Source organism: Meles meles, chromosome 20 (assembly GCF_922984935.1).
Source record: "Meles meles chromosome 20, mMelMel3.1 paternal haplotype, whole genome shotgun sequence".
NCBI lineage: Eukaryota > Metazoa > Chordata > Mammalia > Carnivora > Mustelidae > Meles > Meles meles.
Genome location: NC_060085.1, coordinates 1928747 through 1951414, shown reverse-complemented (window position 1 = coordinate 1951414; position 22668 = coordinate 1928747). Strand labels below are relative to the sequence as shown.

The following is a 22668-nucleotide window of genomic DNA, read 5'->3' as shown; positions in this document are numbered from 1 at the left end:
AAATTTACGTTATGATGTATTTTGGCGGAGTTCTGGCTTCTATTACTGGCACTGACTTTGGCCCCTGGGGGCCAGAAGAAAGCACCTCACTGAGATTTCCACCACCATCACCGACCGCAGGAAAAACAAAACAAAACAAGCAATCCTGAGCAATGGTCAAAAGCACATTCTTCCAAGTCATATTTGGAACAAAATCAACCAAAGATACCAAAAATAACTCTCAGAAGAGATAAAAACATTAAAAATTTAACAATAATTTTTTTTTTATTTCTCCTCAATAAAATGAGAAAACTTCGGTGAAAACATGTGTTTCAATAATGAAGACTGAAAATACAGAGGTGATTCAGAGTCAGGAAATTCCAGTATTAGCAACGGAGAACAGAAAAGCACTTTCAACAATCAAAAAGTCTCATGTGATCATCACAGATTAGGAAATTTTTGGAATATGAACTTCAAGCTTTTTTCTTTTTCTTTTTCTAAAATTATATAAAGTTGTACACACACCCCCCTCCTACAGACACATTCTTATCAACCTGAGTCTAAAAGACATTGTAATGGGCGGGGGGGACCGTGTTTTACATAACCAGGTGATTACTTCAAGTCTGAGACAAAACATGTATGTCCTACAGATGTAGAGGACAAAGGGCGCTTACCACGAGTGTTCATATCAGCAACAGTAATTAGAAATTAAGACACTTTGCGTCTCTATCAAGGAAGAGGCACTTGCAAAAACGAAGCCATGTTTTTAACAATGAAATGATTTCTGTCCTGCCACAACTGTCATGAACAAAATACATGAAGTTCTATATGGAAGTGTTCCCCAAATTGTGTCCATTTGGGTTTGTCTCCAGTATATTGGCTCTCATTTAAAAAACGATTTTGGGGATATTAAATGCTTTCCCACAGTGTCTGTGCTCCCAGATGGAGGAAATACTGGAAGGCTTTTCCATGGATCTTAACTTCACAGGGTTTCACATCACTGCGCTCTCACAAGCATCCTCGAAGACACCTGAAGGCTTTCCCACAGCGTGGACATTCACACAATTCTCGTCTAGTGGGTATCATCACATGTACTTACAGTTCTGTGCGATACTGGAAGTTTTTACCAGAGTCCGTAGATTCACAAAATGTTACCGTCCACTGTGATTCCTCATGTGTTCCTGAAGGGAGCAGTGACCGGTGAAGTTCTCTCCCCAGTGTGTTTCTTCATATGCCCTCGAAGGGATGAGGGAAACTTGTATGCTTTCCCACACTCCTTGCATTCGTAGGATTTAATGGTGTTGTGCGTTTTCAAATGACCTTGAAAACACTGAGGCCGAGTGAAAGCTTTCCCACACTCTGTACACTTAAAAGGTCTCTCCCCAGTGTGTGTCCACGTGTGTGCTTCCAGGTGTGATGGACTCCTGAAGGCTTTGCCACAGTGGTGACATTCATAGGGTCTCTTCCTAGTGTGTGTCCTCATATGAGCTCGTAGGTTTCCAGGAGAGGTGAAGACTTTCCCACACTGCTGGCATTTTCAAGGTCGTTCTCCACTGGTGTCCTCATATGAGCTTGCAGGCTTCCAGGAGTCGAGAAGGTTTTCCCACACTGCTCACATTTGCAAGGTCGTTCTCCACTGTGTGTCCTCATATGAGCTCGTAGGTTTCCAGGAGTCAAGAAGGTTTTCCCACACTGCTGGCATTTTCAAGGTCGTTCTCCACTGTGTGTCCTCATATGAGCTCGCAGGCTTCCAGGAGTCGGGAAGGTTTTCCCACATTGCTGACATTTGCAGGGGCTTTTACCACTGTGTGTTCTCATATGTGCTCGAAGGTTTGCAGGAGACTTAAAGGCTTTCTCACACAGCTCACATTTGAAGGGTCTTTCCCCAGTGTGTATCCTCGTATGTACCTGTAGGTCTCTGTGCCACCTGAAGGCTGTACCACACTCCTTACATTCATAGGGTTTCAGGATACCGTGTGTGGCCACGTGATGTTCAAAAGGTCGATGCTTTCTGAACATTTCACCACACTCCTTACATTCCAAGTGTCCACCCTCGGTGTGCCTTCTCGCTGTATGTACGACAAGGGTGTAGTGACGAACGAAGGTTCTTCCACAGTGCTGACACTTATAGGGTCTCTCTCCAGTGTGTTTCCGCATGTGTTCTCGCAGGCCTGAGTTATACTTGAAGGCCATCCCACACTGCTGACATTCATACCGTCTCTCGCCCGTGTGTGTTGGCATATGTTCCCGCAGATTGCCCATGTATCTGAAGGTCTTCCCACACTGCTGACATTCATAGGGTCTTTCCCCAGTGTGCGTCCTCATATGGATTCGCAGGTCTGTGTTATCCCGGAAGGATCTGCCACACCGGTTACATTCATAGGGTTTCACGGTACTGTGGGTGGCCATGTGACGATTAAAATGTCCACACTTCTGGAAAGTTTTCCCACACTCCACACACTCATAGGGCCTCTCTCCAGTATGAGTTATCACGTGACGTGTAAGGTAGGACTGATACATAAAGGCTTTCCCACACACGTCACATGCATGGACTCTCTGTCCACAGCGATCCTTCACGTGACCCCGAAAGGACGACACGCAAGTGAAAGTTTTTCCACATTTCTTGCACTCTAAAGATTTTTTACTACCGTGACTCTTCGAGTCTCTCTTCGATGCTCCCCCAGTGTCCTGAGGTTCATAAGGTTTCTCTACAAGGCCTGTGTCCACGTGAGGGCTGGGGCTCGAGACACAGCTGCAGGCCGGCCCACATCCCTCACGGGGACTAGGTTTGTGTCCAGGGTGGGGTCTTTGTGGATTCTCAGGGAAAGACCCATCTGTGACGGCTTCTCTACACTTAGTGCACTGACAGGACTTGTCTCCAGTAGGACGACCCTCACGCACGGGAAGACTTGTCCTCTGCCTTCTGGTTTCTCCACATTGAATATCTTCATTGCTTTCACATACCCGCTTCACCAAATGACTTCTGTTCAAAACGGGAAGGCACACTGTTATGGAATAATGATTTTAACTGATCTCTTTATTAATTATCTATGGATCCATATTAGTAATTACTTGACTACATAATGGCCGTCTTCAGTGAACGGCTGTTTCTGGCACTGTCTCCATGGTAACAAAGTGAAACAAGCTAAATGTACTGGCTGAAGACTGAAATACTGTCAGAACACTCTAGGTTTCTCTGATGTAGTTTTTCTCACCATTATTTCCAACTGAATTAGTTTTCAGATGTTCAGTATCTAGAATGCATTCATTAAAACTTCTTCATGTGGGGCGCCTGGGTGGCTCAGTGGGTTAAGGCCTCTGCCTTCGGCTCAGGTCATGATCCCAGGGTCCTGGGATCGGGCCCCGCATCGGGCTCTCTGCTCCACAGGGAGCCTGCTTCCTCCTCTCTCTCTGCCTGCCTCTCTGCCTGGTTGTGATTTCTCTCTGTCAAATAAATGAAATATTTAAAAAAAAAAAACTTCATGTGAAAGTTAGGATCATACAATTATTGAGGTGTGTTCTCAGCGATCCTCTGATTTCAAGGGAGCCCCTCCTTCTCCTGTATTAGTGTTACTCACCTCAAACACCTTTCCTGGGTTTGGGTCTGCTCTCCACTGTTAGGAAATTTCCAGTTTTCTCCAAAAACAGAACATGAATCATTTCTTGCAAATAAGACGGTCTTGCCTTCACTGGGGAGCAGCTCATTCTGCAAAACATTCCCCTGAGTCCTTGATGCACTCCTTTTATCCTGACTTGTACCAACTGCAAAAATTAGGGACAAAATTTAATTTCTTGGGAATAAACTGATGTTTGAAGGTAAGAAAATAGACCATATGTCAATTTCTAGTCATATACTGATCCCGAAATGGAAAGGAGGTTCATCAGGAAGAACAGACGAGTAACCAAAGAAAAATCCTCAGAACCCTAGTGATTTGGGACTTTGGCAATAAGAGGCAAAGTGTATGTAGGGCAGCCTGTTTACTCAGAAACACTTCAAAATCGATGGCGACTAGTGTGGAGGTAAATATTATCAGAAAAGTAAAGTAGAAAGGAATTGGGCAAGATACATACCTCCACACCCTACTTCTATAAAGGAACACAGAAAGGCTTGCCACGTGGGCAAGGATGGATGAAATGTCTGACAGGGAGGCCAGGTGAATGATAAAAATCACCCTTCTCAAAACAAGGATAGAGTCACGTTTCTAACGGACATGTGCGAATGCCATTCCCTTCTCCCTTCTCCGACTGAGGGTTGCTGGACTGTTCTGACGGCAACGAGGCCCTTGGTGGAGCTGCCTGCACTGCCCCAGCTGCCACTGGGAGGTCGGGTGGTGGGTGCGGCTGCTGCGAGCTCCGGAGAAGAGCCCAGCAGGAGGGAGGACTTGAAGGGCCACAAGCAGTCTGGAAGATGGACTCTTTATTCTTCCAGTTCACTGATGATGGTTAAGTGTGGACTTTTTCTTCTTCTTCTTGCTGGAAGCATATTCACCGTTCATTTTATTGTCAGGTGCCCAACACGGTGATTCAACAATCATCCGCATTACAAAATGCTTGCCACAGTAAGTGTAATTAAAATCTGTCACTATGGAAAACTAATAATATTATGACATATTCCCTCTGCGGTACTTTCCATTCCCACATTTAGTTTATTGTGTGTGTGTGTGTGTGTGTGTGTGTGTGTGTGTTCCAATATTCACTGTTTATACACCACACCCAGTGCCCCACGCAATACAATACATGCCCTCCTTCATTCCCACGTTCAGTAAGTGCGGCTCTGGACCACTCGATCCCCTTCATCTATTTCTCCTCTCCCTCCGTACCCTCCAGTCGCACAAACACCAATTTCTTCTTGATAAAAAGTTTTAAGTCTGTTTCTATTTCCTGTTGTTTGTTCATTCACTTTGTTATTTCAATTCCACACTTAAGTAAAATATGATGTTTGTCTTTCTGCCTTATTTACTTGGAAGAAAACGCTCTAGGTCCATCCAGGTAATCACAAATGGGAAGACATCATCCTTTTCCCATGGCTGCGTAATCCTCCCTTATATGCCTTTTCCACATGGTTCATTATCCAATTCACCCATCGACGGATGTGTGGGTTCCTTCCGTATCTTGAGTATTGCAACTAAAATGAACATTAATGTTTTCCGTATGGTTAAATACCCAGAAGCAGAATTACAGATGATATGGTCCTTCTGTGGTGTTCTTCAGAAACTCCGTACTGCTTTCCATGCGTGGTGCACCAATTTACCTTGCCACCAGCAAGGATGAGTTTCCTTTTCTCCACATTCTCACCAACACTTGTTATCCTTGTCCTTCTGATACAGCCAACCTGGTTGCTGAGAGGTGGTATCTCACTGATGATTTGATTTGGACTTCCCTGATGATTTTCTTTTCAAGATTTTATTTATTTGACAGAGAGAGAGAGATCACAAGCAGGGAGAGAGAAAGGGGGAAGCAGGCTCCCCACTGAGCAGAGAGCCCAATGCGGGGCTTGATCCCAGGACCCTGAGACCATGACCTGAGCTGAAGGCAGAGGCTTAACCCACTGATCCCTGCAGGTGCCCAGGCCACATCTCTCTTACCATCTTGTGCTGCTTGGGACAAGGAAGTTCCATCATCCACTCATTGTTCTTTGACTCCGGTATTTTCTGATTCCTCCCTGACCTTCGCTGTTGACCCACTGGTGTTAGTAGCATGCTGTTTGGGCTCAACATGTTTTTGCTTATTTTTATTTTTTTGGTAAAGATTTTTTCAACTTATCTGTCAGAGAGAGTAGAGAGGGGGCACAAGCAGGAGAAGGCATGGGCAGAGGGAGAAGCAGGCTCCCCAGCAAGCACGGGACCATGACCCACGTGGGAGGCATACCTTTCACCAACTGAGCCAGCCAGGCATCCCAAGCTTCTTGATTTTCTTATTATTGACTTTAATTTCATGCTGCCATTCTTTGAAAACATGCCTCATAAGATCACAGTCTTCATAAATTCACTGAGACTCGTTTCGTGGTCTAACATAGGAACTATCCTGGAGAATGTTCCGTGTGCTCTTGAAAAGAACGTGAATTCTGCCATTTGGAATGGAACGTTCACTATGTCCACCTGGTGCCATGTCACTGGAATCAATTATTTCCTACTGTCACTTTCTGCCTTTATTTCTATTAATATTTGCTTTTTACATTTAGGCATTCCCATTGGGTGCACAGATATATTCAAATGTTACACTGCTCTTGTCTGACTAATCTGTTTATCATCATGTCACGGAAGTCTCTGTCTCGTCAGAGTCTCTGTTGTGACCCCTCCTGTATCTCATGTAAGTATTCGAGCTCTACTTTTTACCCCACCTCTATTTGCGTGGAGAATCTATTTTAGTCCCCTTGACTTTCAGTCCATATTGTGTCTCCCTTTTAGGCAGACTACACATGGGTTCTTTTTTTAATCATTCAGTCAATGTATGTTTTGATTGGAGCGTCTGGTCCATCTACATTGAAAGTAATTACTGAGAAGCGTGCACTTCTTCCTAGTTTGTTAAATGTTTTTTTGTTCGTTTGTTGTTGTTGTTTTTTTTTTTTAAGATTTACTTATTTGAGAGAGAAAGAAAGAGAGAGCACGAGCAAGCAGAAGCTGGGTAAGGGACAGAGGGAAAAGGAGTTGGCTGCACTCTGAGCAGAGAGCCTGTGTGGGGCTGGATCCCTAGACCCTGATATCATGACCTGAGCCAAAAGCTCTGAGCCACTTCCCATTGGCCTGCTATTGTTCTCCTGAAAAATCGCTAACAGCCTTACGCTTACCTGACTAAGCCACCCAGGTGCCCCCACAGCCTTTCTTTCTTTCTATTTATTTATTTATTTTCTTCTTTCTTTTTTTTTAAGAAATATGTAGCCCAATGTGGGGCTCAGACTCAGACCCTGAGACCAAGAGGCCGACGCTCTACCAGCTAAGCCAGCCAGGCTCCCCATATTTCACACCTGGTCCTCTGTATCTATGTATAAACTTCAAGATACAAATGATTTCACTACTTGTGTGTTTTAACCTTCATAATAGCTTTCTAAGTGACTTGTCTACTAATCTTATGTTTCCAACTACCAGCAAATTCTTATATTCTTTCATAATTTTCCTGTTTTTACTTACCGCCTTTTCTTTTCCACTTAAAAAAAGTTTTCTTTTCCACTAAAAGCAGCACATCATGATTTCTTGTAAGGCTGATTAAATGGTGGGACATCTACGTGGATCAGTGATCCGAGCACGCAACTCTTGATTTTGGTTCCGGTCATGATCTCAGGGTCTTGAGATCGCGCCCCACATCAGGCCCCACACTCGGTGTGGAGCCCACTTAGATTCCCTCTCGTCCTCTCCCTCCGTCTGCCGCCCACCTTATGCATGTGCGCTCTCTCTCCTCATATAAGTAAGTAAAAGATTTTTTTTAAAAAGATGGTTTCCTGGTGATGAAGTTCTTTAATTGTTCTTTGTTGGGAAACCTTTTTATCTCTTTCAATTCTGAGTGGTGGATTTCCTGAGTAGAATATCCTCGGTTCTAGGTTTTTTCCTTTCAGCACTCTGAATGTATGATGCCACTTCCCACTGGCCTGCCATTTTCTCCTGAAAAGTCAGCTAACAGCCTTATAGAGTTTCCCTTGTAGTTTAGAGTTTCTCTAGCTGGTTTCAGATAATCTCTTCATATTTCCTTTTTTCTCCATTTTATTATAAATATTGGTGTGGACCTCCTTTTGTTCTTCCCATTTGGCCCTGCTGAACCTCCCCGACCTGGGTATCTGTTCCATGCCCAGATCTGAGAACTCCTCACCCACAGTTTCTTCAAAGAAGTTTCTGCTCTTTTCTCTGTTCTCCTCTGTAGACCCCCATGATGCAAATGTTCTTATCACGGCTGTGCTCAACAGGTCCCTGACCTTAATATGTCAGTTACTCATTTCTCACCGTCACTGTCATTCTGCTGTTCAGCTTGGGTGCTTCCGACGTTCCCTCACCTTCCAGATTGCGGGGAGCTGCTGGGTGTCCTCCGATATGCTATGGATCCCCCTAGTGTATTCCTCATGTCAGTTACGGTGTTTCTTAGCTGTGATTAGTTCTTGTTTATATTTTCTATCTCCTTGTTGAAGTTCTCACCGTGTCTATCCACTCTTCTCTCAAGCCTGGGTGGTATCTACATGACCACTACCTTGAATTCTTTTCTCTGGTAGATGACTTCTCTCTCTATGATTCAGGTCATTTTCAGTGCTTTTATCCTGTTATTTTCTTTGCAACAAGTTCCTCTGTCTTCTCCCTGTGCCGGCACGTATTAAGTCAGTCAGCTACATCTCCCGGTCCTCAAAGGAGTGGCCTTACCAGAAGATATCCTACGGTGCCCTCCGCCAGAGCACACCCCGGCCACCAGGACCAGGTGCTCCAGCAGTGTTCTGCTGTGGCCGTGTGTGGCCGCCTGTCACGGTGGAGACCCAGCTCTACATGCACACGGTGTGGGGCTTGCGTTGCTGGCTGAGAAGTCCTGCTGGAGCCTTGCTGGGGGCACTGACGAATGGGTTCAGCCTCAATATGGCCATGTGCAACAATGCATGGTGACTGCTGTGGGCGCAGAGGTGGGCCAGTGGGCAACTGAGAGGCCAGGGGACCAAGGGCCTGAAGGCGGCCAATGCAGGCTCCCTGGTCGCTCTGGTTAGCTCCTTCATTCCCTGGGACAGGAATCATGGTGGAGAGGCGGCCATCACAGCTGGGGTTGCCTGACAGGGGTGGTAGGACAGGAGTCCCAGTGGGGAAAGACATCAGTCCCAAGGGAAGCTGCCACCAAGGGTGGCTGGACAGGAGCTACTTCGGACGGGTACCTCCAGGACAGGTGGGTTACATGGGGTGGGTGAGTGGGAACCAGAGCCAAATGGGGGAACCAGTATAACCACGCATACGTGACGGGTCAGAACTGGCTCCCAGATGCAGCTGGCTATCCCGGGGGACGGGCTGCAAGATAAATGACACCCGTCTGTCCCTAGACAGCTCTCTGGGTCTCCAGTGTGTGCCCTAAAATTAGGCAATGAATCTTCACGCATAACCCAGGGACATTTCAACATGCAGCTGTGTGCTCCGTCCCTGGCCAGCTATAACAGTGTGCTCTCTATCAGTTGTCTATAGCCCTCCCTCTTTCCTGGATGGACCAGCCGAAGGACCAAAAAGAGAAAGAGGGAGGAAAGGGGAAAGAGGGGAAATCCCTCACCCTTTTGGGCAAAGGCAGTCTGTAGGGCTCCCCTTAGGCCTCTGGATGTTCTCAAGGAACAGACCCATCGCCCCACTGATGTTTCAGTTCCCAACCGTAAGACCCATGGATTTTCAAAGGCAGGTGTTCCAGGCCCTGGTCTTCGCACTGTGGTCCTCAGGGCCACGGGTGCCTGGTGTGGGAACTCATTTTCCTGCTTCTCCGTACCTGGGAGGTCCCACCCACTTTTCCACGTAGCCGCACTGGGGCTGGGTTTCCAACCACATCTCTGCCCCACCTACCCTCTCCCATGAGGACTTCTCACGGGGACTAGCTGCAAAAGATCTGTTCTGGCGGCCTTCAGACCATTTTCAGACTGAGTCAGAACACAGCAGAGCTGGTGAGCTCAGGGTCCTGCTACTCTGTCATCTTCCCTCCTCATTAAGTGAGGGTTTAACTGGAGCGACGTCATCGAGCCCAACAGGTAGCGACCCCCATGTAACTTTCATAGGAAGTGAAAAGTACACAGCAGGGCTCCCTGCCCTAACGGGACCCTGGAGACCACATTTGTGTATAGAAAAGTAGGGAGTCTCAGACTTGGATCAAGACTAATGAAGAATCAATTTAACACATGAAACTTTGTATTCACCAAAAGGTGTGTGACCCTCGGTAGTTTCCATGAAAGCTTGGACCACGTCTGTCTCTTCTCCAGCGTATTCCCAGTCCTCGGCCCCAGGAAGATCAGACACGTGTATGAAACACTTGTTCCCTACAACTCCAGAGACGGGGTGGAGCCACGCTTACCCAGGGAGGCCAGGTTCCTGCAGGTCTCCAGCATCACGTCCCTGTAGAGCCGCCTCTGACCACGATCCAGCAAAGCCCACTCTTCCGGGGTGAAGTTCACAGCCACATCCTCAAAGACCACCGCGTCCTGAAACATCCACATGTTCTGTTGCAGCATCGCTCCTTCCTCACCCTTGTGTGTGTGGGGGGGGGAGATTGGGGGGGGCCGATGCACAGGGAACTGCATTCCACTCCTAGGACCCCAGTCACACCCGTGTGGGAAGTGACAACATGGAAACACATCCACGGCGGTGCCCTCAGTGACGGGAAGGGCTGGGGGATCCCGAAGCAGAGGGCGATGACGACAGCTCGTACGGACGTACGTACACCCAAATACAGCCTGTTTGTGCTGGAAATGAGCAGATCTGAGGACATTTGTAGGGTAAAGAATGAAAAATCAGATAATACATCTCTGACTTGCTCAAAGACAATTACTGCCTTGTCAGCCCCAAGAACTGGAACCAGATGTCAGGATGCTGTGAGCACCGATTCCAGTGCTGCTCTCACTAGAAGGAAACAAGGTCAAGGAGCCTAGCACAGTTCCCTCCATCCCGGCAGAGGCAGACACCACCCTGTCCCTGGGTGAGGTGGACAGTGAGCACGGACACAGGGCCCAGGAGCCTGGCACAGGTACTGCGTAAGAGGAGCTCCAGTTCCTAAAGAGTCACGGAAATCAGCAGGGCCTCGACCATATACTCCAGTGCCCAGAATGCAGGCAGAAGGGCGCCAGAAAGGAGCCCCTGAAAGACTAACGGTAACAGAGCCCAGGGTGACTTTAACAGAAGGGGCGGAACATAATGTAGGGGCCACTTTCGAGCAATAAGCTTGAGCATCGGAAAGATAAGCATCAAAGCAAACGGCCCATAGTGACCACAGCTGAATGCTAACCGGCTCATGAAGTGACTACCTGGAAATGGCCAGGGGCCCTAAGTAACCAGCAGACGTGTCCCAACCAGGCTTAGTTACCAAAACAGGGAAAAGTCCATAGGATCACATACTCCTTCACAGTCCCCGATTCTCACCCCTCGGCACCACCTCGTGGCAGACACTCTCCTGCGTGCTGCTCCCCTGTGGTGTCTTCAATAAACTTCTATCTCCTTGGTCTGTCTTGGGTGAATTCTTTCCCCACCCATGCCACCAGTTCCATGGGATCAGGCCGCCCTGTGTTTGGTGGCCTTCATGGGGAACCCTTTGCTCTGACAGTGTATCCCCGGATTCTTTAAGAATTTTGTGGGAGTTTCCCTAGGTGACGATCTCCAGCTGGGACTGTTCCTTGAGAACATCCAGAGGCCTAAGGGAAGCCCTACGACTGCCTTTGCCCAAAAGGGTGAGGGATTTCCCCTCTTACCCCTTTCCTCCCTCTTTCCCTTTTTGGTCCTTCGGCTGATCTAACCCTCGTACTCCACAGACAACAGAAGGTCTTGGGCTGTGCGTGCCTGTATGGGCAGAGGACCCCTCTCCTATTCTCTCCCACTCCATCACCTGAGCCCTCCACTGCCAACACGAGGCGCAGTGGGCAGCAGCAGCTCCTGCACGGGTACTCCGCACGGGGCATGTACCCTGCCAGACCCTCTCCTGATGCCTGCTGACTCTCAGCAGCCTCGCTTCTTCGAGACCAACCCCTTAACTTCTTTGTTCCCTTAGATTCAGCCGCCGTCTTGATCTAGAGCCAAACACGCTCCTATGTGTCCCGACGGTGAGTCCTCTCCTTGTATGACCCGATTTGGCCACCTGGTGTGTGGCTCTGGCTACTGCCGGAAACAATGCAGCAGGGCTTACTACCGCCGTCTGCTGCAAGCCCTCCTTGGTGGGACAGGCCTCTGGGCATCAGAAGCAGGTCTGAAATTCCCAGATAAACCCATTTTTCTTTAAGATTTAAAAAATTTTCTATTTAATTTGGTTTTCATTTAATTTTTTATTTATTACCAATTTATTATTTATTAATATTCATATTTATTTATGCATTGATTTATCATTAATTATTTCTTACGTATGCATCTATGAGCGCAGAGGGAATCTCAAGCAGACCGTGTACTAAGCACAGAACAAGGATCAATTTCAAGACGTCAGGATCATGACCTGAGCCGAAACCAAGAGTCGGACACTTAAGCCACTGAACTACCCACTTCCCCCCATCCTATAACACAATTTTTCCTATAAAAAGAAGTGACGGTTTTATTTTTAATGTCAGTATGACTTGTTGATCACAAATGGACCCCAAAAAGACACCAACCACTGAGAGCATGCAACTGTGGGAGCCCACAGTACTGCTTTCTCACGGACCCTGGGCCAGAGGCTGGAGGGTCAGTTTTTTCCTGGGATCAGAGCCCCATGCCCTGTCTGCGCCAGGCAGGGTCTGCTGGGGACCTGTGCCGGGGGCTTGTTCTTTCTCAGAAGACTCATTGGGCTTTTGTTGCAGCTCCTTTTCAGAACTGGGCTCTTCCTCTTGGATCAGTGCCGGATGGAAATGGGCTGGCCTTCCGTCTGATTTCTTCTGTAACAAGCCTACTCCTACATAGAAACCATGTTTAGAAATTCCTTAGTCTAGAGAAAACCACCAGGAAATGGATTCCAGTGATTAAAGCTCCATGACAGGGCACCTAAAGGGGACCCTGGCCAGTTTGTTTTCAACACCACCATTCCCCCAGGGGCACCGGGGTGGCTTGATGGGTTAAGCCTCTGCCTTGGGCTCAGGTCATGATCTCAGGGTCCTGGGATCCAGCCCTGCATCAGGCTCTCTACTTAGCAAGGAGCCTGCTTCCCCCACCTCTCTGCCTGCCTCTCTGCCTACTTGTGATCTCTGTCTGTCGAATAAATAAATAAAATCTTTAAAACAAACAAACCAACAAGTAAAAACAAAAACAAAGCCCCACAGTCCCTCCACACATGCATTTCTAACAAAATAAACCAACTGAACCAAATGTAATTCAGAACTAAAATGGTCTTAGGGTGTTTGGGTGGCCCATCAGTTAAGTATCCTACTCTTGGTTTTGGCTCAGGTCAAGACCTCATGGGTCCTGAGAGGCAGCATCTCCCTGGGCTCTGCCCTCAGCAGGTGGCCGGCTTGCAGACGCTCACCTCTGCCCCTCCTTGATCCACTGCACTCAAATAATAAATAAATTTAAAAAAAAAAAAACAAAAGGAAGGAAAGAAGGAAGAAGAGAAAGGAAGAAAGGAAGGAAGGAAGGAGGAAGGAAGGGAGAGAGAAAGGAAGAGGGAGCTGCAATGCCCTTTATGGGAACTTCCGGTCTCAATCTCCCAAATTTGTTTTACCGATCATTAAATCTGCAGGCCATGATCCCAAAACACAGAATCTGATACACGTGTTAACGGGTCCCTTGAGACTCCCGAATCTTCAGGAAGCTGAGGGAGACTCCTTACCGAAGACTCTTTGGAGTTAACTGAGGCAAACAATGAAGGAAGACAAATGGCCTCAGACGCGTCTTCTCCGCGTGTTGGGGGCCACCGACCCGTGTAGCCCCCTGTACCGCGGCCCCGCAACAACCACCGGCTGGAAACTCCACGGACCTTCACTGCTCTGACCCGGTCCTGGCTCCCTGCTGACCTGGTGCAGGAGCCGTCTCAAGCTCTCACCCCCAAACGCCTCCTGTCCCCCGCACTGAGGCATGAGCGTCCCGAGGGACTGAGATCCCCACAATCCTGCCGAAGCACGTGACACGGCTTTTCGACTTGCCCAGTGGGTCCCCAGACTCACACCAACTTTCCCACGGGTGTGCGGGTGCGGGTCAGACCACGAGTGGGGCGACACCGACCGGGGAGAGGGACAGACGCCTCACGTCTGCAAGGACACCGCGACATGCACTGGAAACCCCTTCCGAGCAGCCACAGCTGCGGCCCTTGCCCGGCACCTGCGGGCCGAGCACAAGGGACCGTGGTGAGTTCACGGGACTCGGGGTCTTCGTCCCACGCGGCCCCCAGCCAGGCCGGGCATACAGCTGAGCGGGGTCGCCCATCGGACTCAGCACACAGGGATGGGACGGGACTCTGCACCCACGTCGGCGGTTCCGCTGGCATCGAGCTCGCTCCGGCCCACGAGGAGGACGGACAGCAGAGGCTCCGCACGGTCACGGCACCGCCAAAGGCCCGAGAACGCCAGAGCCCGTGGGTCTGCACAGTCACCGCGAAGAGCCAGAAGTGCTGAGAAAGGCTGCGGCCGCCTCGACGCCGGAGCCCGGAGTCCTCCTCCCAGCCGTTCCCATCTCCCATTCCCACCGGGGTCTCCCCGGCCACCGCGGGGCTGTCCCCCAAGTCCCTCCTGACGGGCTTGGAGGACCAGCTCTGCGGATGGGGACGGGCCCCTCTGTCCTCACTGACCCTGATCTCTGTCCAATAAATAAATAAAATCTTAATAAATAAATAAGTAAATAAATAATAAAAAACTAAAAAAATACTTTATAAAAAAAAGAAAGAAAACGAAGATGAAATAAATGAAAGTTGCAAATGGCACAGATCGTGCTGGGCACGTGACGACTCGTCCTCGGAAGGCCTGAGCAGCTCCTTCGGCTTAACCTGGGCCTCATCTGCACTTCCCCGGGCTCTGTCCCCTCATTGCATGCAAGAGCTGAAGTGCTCCCAGTGGGAGTCCACACGCCTGTCAGGGAGCTCATGACCTTGAAAACTACAGAGACCTTGCGGTGTTCCTGCCTCCAACGGGATCAACTGAAAACGGCGCCGGTGTCCCACGCTTACCAGATGCTGAACTTTAACTGTCTGCTCTGACATCAGGAGGGTCCCGCCTCCAGGGGCACCTGCCGGGCTCAGTCCCTTAAATGTCCCAACTCCTGATTGCAGCTCAGGTCACAAGCTGAGCATCGGGCTCTGTGCTGAGCGTGGAACGGGCTTCAGCTTCTCCCTCCCCCTCCTTCTGCCCCTCCCACACCCCCACACTCGCACGCACCAACTCGCTCTCCCCCTCTCTGAAACAAAACCGAAAACCAACAGAAAATGAAACGCTGCTCTAGGAAACTGCAGGCAAACATCTGTTTCCCCCAATGATGCGTGAGAACATGGGTGAGAGACACCCAACGGCCGGCTCAGAGAAGGACAAGTAATACTGGAAATCGAGTGTCCCCGAGTCCAGGCTGGTTTGGACGTAAAAACCGTCTGCCCCACCAGGGACTCCACAGTCCCCAAGAGTCACCACTGGACGTCGTGAACCCACTGGCCTGAAACAACACGGTTGCTGCTCCGTAACCAATCTTAACTGCAGAATGTTCCCGAAGCCACAAAGAGTGCACTTGCCAAGTTCCACCCTCGCACCTGGTCCCCAGACGCCTGTCTGCGTGGATGGTGGCTCTCTCACACGGCTCCCTCTGACGGCAGAGGAGTACCTATTAGCCACGGCTTACACGTTTCCTCACTGCACCCAGCTTTCTAGTGTAGACAGGCCAGTGCGTGTCCTGGGCCTGCAGTTCTGAGGAAACATTGTCCCTCCCCGGGGGACAGCTCTCACAGTCACCGGGATCGGGGCGCCCACGTGACCAGCCAGGGGCCTCACCAGCTCTGCTGACTTTGGCCGGGTCCACGCGGTCTGCTAACTGTAGGACTGATGGAAATAAAGGAAGCAACTCTGTATGTAAAAAAGTAGGAGATACATAAAAAAGATGAGAAATGGGAATACATTTTGTTAAAGACAGAAGGTAATTTTGTCCTAAATGAGATGGTTGTTTGAAAGAAAATGGCTTGGGACAAAACCTAAATGCAAAAAAAGTTACAGAAGTTTTGTGAAGAAAAATCTTTAGAAAAGAGGCTTTAGGGGGGCGCCTGGGTGGCTCAGTGGTTTAAGCTGCTGCCTTCGGCTCAGGTCATGATCTCAGGGTCCTGGGATCGAGTCCCGCATCGGGCTCTCTGCTCAGCCGGGAGCCTGCTTCCTCCTCTCTCTCTGCCTGCCTCTCTGCCTACTTGTGATTTCTCTCTGTCAAACAAATAAATAAAAAATCTTTAAAAAAAAAAAAAAAAGAAAAGAGGCTTTAGGTATGGTCAGGACGGACTAAGATTAAAATGAATTTTACAGTGCAGCACATCAGAGTGGAAAATACACGTGACATGACTCCACGTATTCTCGACTGCCGAAAGAAAATGCCGTAAGGTTTTTATTAAAATCTGTAATGTTGTCTGAAAAACCAGAGGGAAGGCAGTTGTCTGGTAACTGTGTTTAGAAAACAGTAAGTTTAGAAAAACTGTACACACCAAAAAAGAAAGCCTAAGAGAGCAAGTAGTTTTGTCTTAAAGTGAAAATGTCTGGCTGCACCAGAAGATGAAAGGAGATAATAAAAATGAAACTTGAGGGTATATAGTAAGTTGTAGAAGGCTTAGGGAAAGTTACTTTTATTTGCCTTGGTTTATGGGTTTGAAAGAAAACAATAAAATATGTTGAAAATTTGACCATATTAGATCAGTTTTGATGGATTTATTCACAAGAAGGGAAAAAAGACTAATAAATATTTTCCTGTAAAATGTTTCTGCTCAAATAAGGCATAATATTTAAAAAAGGAAGACTAAAGCCCTGTGTCATGGCAAATCTAATTGGTAATCCACTCAAGTAAATGTTGACTATTATGTGAATTATGTGAATTAAGCTATTACGTGAATTAAAAAGACACTGGTATAAAAAGTCTGCTTTCTCTCTGTTCAAAAGACAAAGTTTTCTTAGATTAATTGATCTGTTGTTAAGAAGAGAATATAAATGGTTTTCTCTTTGCCTGCCCAGAGAAACCAGTTTCTATGTTTTGTTTTATCAGATCTTAAACATCCGTAATCCTATTTAAGCGTGTGCTTTAAAACTTAGATTTTAGTGGGGCACCTGGGTGGCTCAGTGGATTAAAGCCTCTGCCTTCGGCTCAGGTCATGATCCCGGGGTCCTGGGATCAAGCCCCGCATCGGACTCTCTGCTCAGCAGGGAGCCTGTTTCCTCCTCTCTCTCTGCCTGCCTTTCTGCCTAATTGTGATCTCTGTCAAATAAATAAATAAAATCTTAAAAAAAACCAACTTAGATTTTAGCAATTGTCAGTAAGATTTAAATTATAAGTGAGATCTCTTTGGCTCATAAGGCTTTCCTTGGTATGTTAAATTACTCAGGAAGTACTGCTAAACGTGCTAGGGTACACTTAGATAAATGCTATAACTATTATAGAAATGCTATGCATTTCCTAAAGTTTGAACCTTTTAATAAGGTCATCACTTGATATTGTAATTATTGAAATGTGTGTCACAGAAGGAACCTGATTTTCTTGCCAGTTAAATTGTAAACTCTCATCTCCTCAGCTCTTTAACCATATCTATTCTGAGTTTTTGTCACTTATAATTGTTTTAATTCTCTTGTAAAATAAGTTTTACCTTAAAGGAGATTCATATAAAGGACTTTCAGGGCAAATACAGGTATTTGTATGTTAAAAAAAAAATCCTAAAACGGAAATGGATAAAAATTTGCAGAACTAAGTGAAGGCTGCATTCAGACTAAACTAGAATTAGTAACATGGGACTAAATGAACTAAAAGATTATAATGTTATATCTGTTATTTTAAACACTGCTGGTTCTCTAATGTTTGCTATTCCAGACTAAGAAAACTTTTTTTCTTAAGTTATCTGTGACTTACAGAAATGTAAAAATATTTATTTGTAAACAAATCAAAGTATTCAACTTTTCTATCTGAATGCTCTGAAGCTCAAAAGGTCTCAGCAAGTATTCTTTCTTCCACGGCAATCGGTCATTTGCATAAGTTCAAAAGAATCTGTTCTCCCTGTAACAGGACATCATTGGAAACACTGGTTATTTTACCAAGGCTTTGACTGGAATGTCATATTTTTAAAAGACTCAGATATGACCAGACAGCTTAAAGGAACTAAGGCTGACTTTGTAAAACCTGGAGCCATAAAGCCCCTTGGAACTGTTGGCCTGATGCCTTGCTTACAGACTTCCCAGCAGCCTCACCAGGTGAGTAAAGGATGTCACTTCCTGGCAGGTGCAGGAACCTCAGGATACTTCGGGTACTTCAGGAAGAGGAATTCGCCCAAATCGACAGGTATTGCAGGCATGTCTGATGGCCAGTATGTGGCTTGGCTTCTGGCCTGGAAAGGGTACTAAAAAGTTCAACTTGGAGATTCGTTATAAAAAGTTCCAGCAAAGCAGTTTCTAAAAGATCTGTATGATCACTCACTGTTCTTGCTGAGCTTATGTAAATAATTAGGCCAAGTTTGTTAAAACTGGACTTGTTTTTCCAATAAATTAGTCCTGATTTGGCTATCTCTGGAAATGAGGGTTATTTTAGAAAGAAAAATTATGTTTCAGTAATACACCTCTGTGGATATTAAGTTCTAGATTTTATTGTCTTTAAATGTTTGTTTACCTAAGCTAGACAACTTGAGGTAAACTTCAGAGAAGGTGCACAATAGCTCCTTTAGACGATCTTGCCTAATATTCTGTAGGAATAATAACAGAACCCATTGGACACAAATATACGTTAGGTTTTATGGATACCTTTTCAGGCTGGGTAGAGGTTTTTCCCAGCAAACATGAGATGGCAGGAATAGTAGCCAAAAAACTACTAAAAAAATAATTCTAGGTTTGGGCTGCCTCCCACGATTGGGTCAGACAACGGCCCTGCATTTGTGAGTTCAGTCTCACAGGTACTGGCAAGGCCATGGGCACTGATTAAAAACTACACTGTGCCTACTGGCCCCAGAGCTCCAGACAAGTAAAAAAATAAACCGGACTCCTAAAAAAACCTTGACAAAGTTAATTCTGGAGACTGGCGATGGATGGGTGGATCTCCTTCCCTTCGCCTTCCTTGGGGCGCGATGTACACCCTACTTAAACAAGGTGACCCCATTTGAAATAACGTTCGGGAGACCCCCTCCACTCTGCCCACGGCTACAAGAGGTTGCCCTAGCGGAAATGACTGATCAGTCTGTACTCCAGTCACTGCAGGCGCTACAGTCTGTCTGGCAAGAGCCCACGCAGGGATCCAAGATGCCTCCACTGAGACAGAGACGGAAATAAAACCACACCCTTACCAACCCGGAGACTTGGTTTGGATGCACCGCCACCAAGTGAAAAACTTGGAACCTCGCTAGAAGGGACCATTCACTGTCATCCTGACCACCCCCACGGCAGTAAAAGTAAACGGCATCGGGGCCTGGATTCTCACGTGTCACGTCAAACGAGCCGAAAGCAAGGACACCCCCAGAAATGGGAGCCACTGCCGGAGGACCCCACCAACCGTGGACTAAAACTGAGACTCAAAAGGGTTTCATAACTTGGTCACTTTTGACCCTGTTCCTACTCAGCAGCAGCCAGGGGACACCTGATCGGCCATAACAGTCCCTACCGTCCTCGCTAACCTCCAGAAGGCCCCCACCGGAGCCTGCTTTGCTTGCAGTTCAGGAGTCAAGGAATCGACTAACCTCCAAAGAAAACGGGGGAATGTTAGGGCTGATTTAACGTTAAACCTGTTTAACTGGTAGGGTCTGCTTAGCCAGAGAGACTCCATGTCGCCTAGGTACCCATGTCGTTGTTTACACCCACAGATTTCATTCCGGGAACAAACACTCCAGGAGTTCCTGGTATGGGTTCCAGGTATGATTGCGGGAGTAAACGCCCTAACAGGAGAAGCCACGGACCTTGAGGTCTGCGGTTCTGCTCTATAGAACCAGCCTGTGAGAGCAGGACGGGGTCCCTCTCTTCGGAGGCGGCCCTGGCCGGGCAGTCTGACTTCTAACGCTTGGCAAAGAACAAAGCTTTGCATAACTTTCACTTTGTCTCAGTTTCCTTCCTGTGATAACAGACCCAACACTTTCTCGCTCCAAGCTGGGCCGCCTCCAACTACCCTCCCACCACCTCCCAGTCTGTCCCAATCACACAGAAATGGAAAAACAAACAAACCAGAACCAAAAAACCCTCCTTCCTTAAAAGTTTGACGAGCACAAAGGGCACACAGAGACCAGCAGTGTCCCCCAGGTCCCCTGCAGGGCGCACCTGCTCTCGGATGAGGCCCTGCGCCCCCTCCCCGCTCCCTACAGCGACCTCGGGGCGTTATCGTGTTCGCGTCTCCGCCCCCGGCCCCAGGGAAGCCCCGGCTTCGGCCCGTCACCTCGGACGCAGGTTTTCCAGCAACGCGTTCCAACGGCGCTGGGCCACCTCCCGCCGCCTCCGCTGGGAGTTGGTGTCCCGCGCCGACGGGCGGTCCGAGCCGGGTCCCCAGCAAGAAGCGAGGGGCCCGGACGGCGAAGCCAAAACCACACTCACGCCGCGGGTGCGGCTCCGGCGGGACCCAGGAGCACTGGGTGTCACCGCCTCTGCACGAGGGATTTCAGCAAAACGTCCCCAATCACGCAATGAGCGGCGGCGCGGCTGTCACTGTCCCCGCAAAGAGGCAGTGTAGACGCCGCCCACAGCTGTCGGCCCCGAACACGGACCGAACCGGGCCAGATCCGCGGCCGCAGCCCGACGGGCACCGCTCGGCGCGCCGCGTGGCTGTTCCGACCGACCCGCAGCGTCCCCGGGCCCCGAAATGTAGCCAAAGTTCCTAAAACCCTAGCGGTAGCCTCCGCGAAGCAACCCGCTCCGGTCCCCGTCCTCTCTGCGGCTTCACACCCGTCGTCGGGCCTCGTCCGTCCCCGAAGGGACCGGACCGAGAAGCGCAGGCACCGCAGGAAGCGAAACCCCACAGCGGCCGACCGGGCGGCCCAGCCCCGCGACGCTCGTCCCGGCCCGAGGGAGAGACCCCCACCCCCACCCCGGGGAGCGCCCTGAAGTCCTGCCCGGAGGGGTCCTGGGCGCGCCCGCTGCCCCGGGCGGTGTCCACCGTCACCCCCGCGGGGCCGCGCACCGACCGGAGCCCCAGGCCTGCCCGCGCCGCGCCGGCCTCGCTCCGGTTCCGCCCCCCAAGCACGCAGGTGCGGCCCCACCGGGAGGGGAGCGCCCCGCCGCGGCCGCTGTGCTTAGCTCTGGCCGGCTGGACCCACGCCGCGGGCCCCGCGCTCACCATCTCGGCGTCCCGCTCCGGAACCTCCCGGCGTCCAGACAAGCCGCGCGGCCCCACACACGCGCAGCTCCGCGCCGGCGAACTGCCGCCCGCTAACCCCCCGGGGCCACACCTACCAGGACCTCCCTCAGGCCTGATTGGACGGGTTACAGGCCCCGCGCTCCGATTGGGCCATGCTTTAGGGCCTGCGACCTGATTGCACGGGGATTAGGAGTCACCTCCCCCGACTCTGATTGGACATACCTCCGGGCCCGAGCTCGCCGCGCCGTGATAGGACAGCCTGCGGCCCTTCACCTTCTGATTGGGCGGCATTCCAGGCACCGCCCCCGGGGTCCCAGACCCGGCAGCGCTCCCAGGCCCCGCCTCCCGCATCCTGACTGACAGGCGGGCGCTCCACACGTGTCTCACCTGCCTGCCGGAAGTCGGCATCCGACCGAGCGGACTCCCGGCCCGCCCACCCGCCTGCGCCCTCCTTCCGTCCCCGGAATCCGACGCCGTCTCCCCGCGGAGCCTCCCACGTGATGGGCCCGATCCGGACGCGGCCGAACGGAGCTGTCCGCGGTCCCCGCCTGGGAGAGGGGACGGAGCACCTGTCCCGCGTGCTCGAGCGCAGCCCGGGAGCCGGTGCCATCACGGGGGGGCGGGGGGGGGTAGGTCTCCGGGGTCTCGGCCCGGCGCCGGCGCCCCGCGTCTGGATTCCCACACCCCGGCGGGGAAGGGGCATCTCGTCGTGGTCTGGGCTCGCGTCGCGGCCGTTCCTGACGCCGAGCATCATCGCGTGCGTCAGCGGACGGCTGCGAGGTCGGTGGGGTCGCCGCCTTCAGCCAGGCCTTGTCGGGTCTCGCTCTCCGATCCAAGGGCGGTTTGTGTCCTCCGGCGATCAGCATCTCACCGTGTGTGTGATTACAAACATGTTCCCCCTTCGCCGCGTGTCTTATCCCTCCGCGGTCATGTCCTTGGATGGACAACGGGTTCATTCTGCTGTCACTTGGGAGAGGCAGGCGGCAGTCCACTTCCTCTCCGGTGGCCTGGCGACCTTACCGACTCCTGTCCTTGCTGCGCGCTCAGAGACTGGGTAGGTGGCCTTGTTGCCAGTGGGGAGAAGGACCTGGGTTCAGTGATGATGCCAGAGGGGCAAGGCCCTGAGAGGGCGGGCCTCAGGTCTCTCCCCAAGAGGGTTCTTGTCTTTGGGCAAGAAATTCAAGGGCAAGGGCGCCTGGGTGGCTCAGTTGTTAAGCGTCTGCCTTCAGCTCAGGTCATGATCGCAGGGTCCTGAGATTGAGCCCTTCATCTGGCCGCTGGCTCAGCAGGGAGCCTGCTTCTCCCTCTCCCCCTCCCCATGCTTGTGTTCCCTGTCTAACTCTCCGTCAAATAAATAATATCTTTTTAAAAATTTCAAGGGCAAGCCATTTAGAGAAAGGGACAAGGATTTACCAAGTATACAGGTGAGAAAGGAAGTGGTCTCTCGTCCCAGCGGGGGGGAAAGGAACCTCCCTTAGCCTCTAACCAAAGGGTTTATAAGTGGGTTTTTTGTTGTTGTTTTTTTTAAAGATATATTTTATTTACTGCATGAAAGGGCAGAAGGAAAGGGAAAGAGACTCTCAAGCGGACCCCTGCTGATTGCAGAGGCCCACATGAGGCTCCATCC

The 22668-nt window shown here is 49.9% G+C and overlaps 1 protein-coding gene across 1 annotated transcript; it reads right to left on the bottom strand.

Annotated features, from left to right (window-relative positions):
* Nucleotides 1–267: 267 nt before the first annotated feature.
* On the bottom strand, nt 268–21091 carry LOC123932368 (zinc finger protein 77-like). Its single transcript, XM_045990445.1, has 4 exons — nt 21021–21091; nt 9979–10105; nt 3558–3741; nt 268–2962 (listed from the first exon to the last, which is right to left on the bottom strand). Exons 1-4 carry the CDS (start codon nt 21021–21023, stop codon nt 1684–1686), a joined length of 1593 nt encoding a protein of 530 aa, XP_045846401.1. The 5' UTR covers nt 21024–21091; the 3' UTR covers nt 268–1683.
* Nucleotides 21092–22668: the final 1577 nt, after the last annotated feature.

What these genes read in the sequence shown, in the direction of transcription:
- LOC123932368 (XM_045990445.1), bottom strand. An exon ending in CAGGAACCTGGCCTCCCTGG is followed by an intron (nt 3,742 to 9,978) that starts GTAAGCGTGGCT and finishes TAATTTTTGCAG; the next exon opens with TTGGTACAAGTCAGGATAAA. An exon ending in ACCCAGGAAAGGTGTTTGAG is followed by an intron (nt 2,963 to 3,557) that starts GTGAGTAACACT and finishes CGTTTTGAACAG; the next exon opens with AAGTCATTTGGTGAAGCGGG.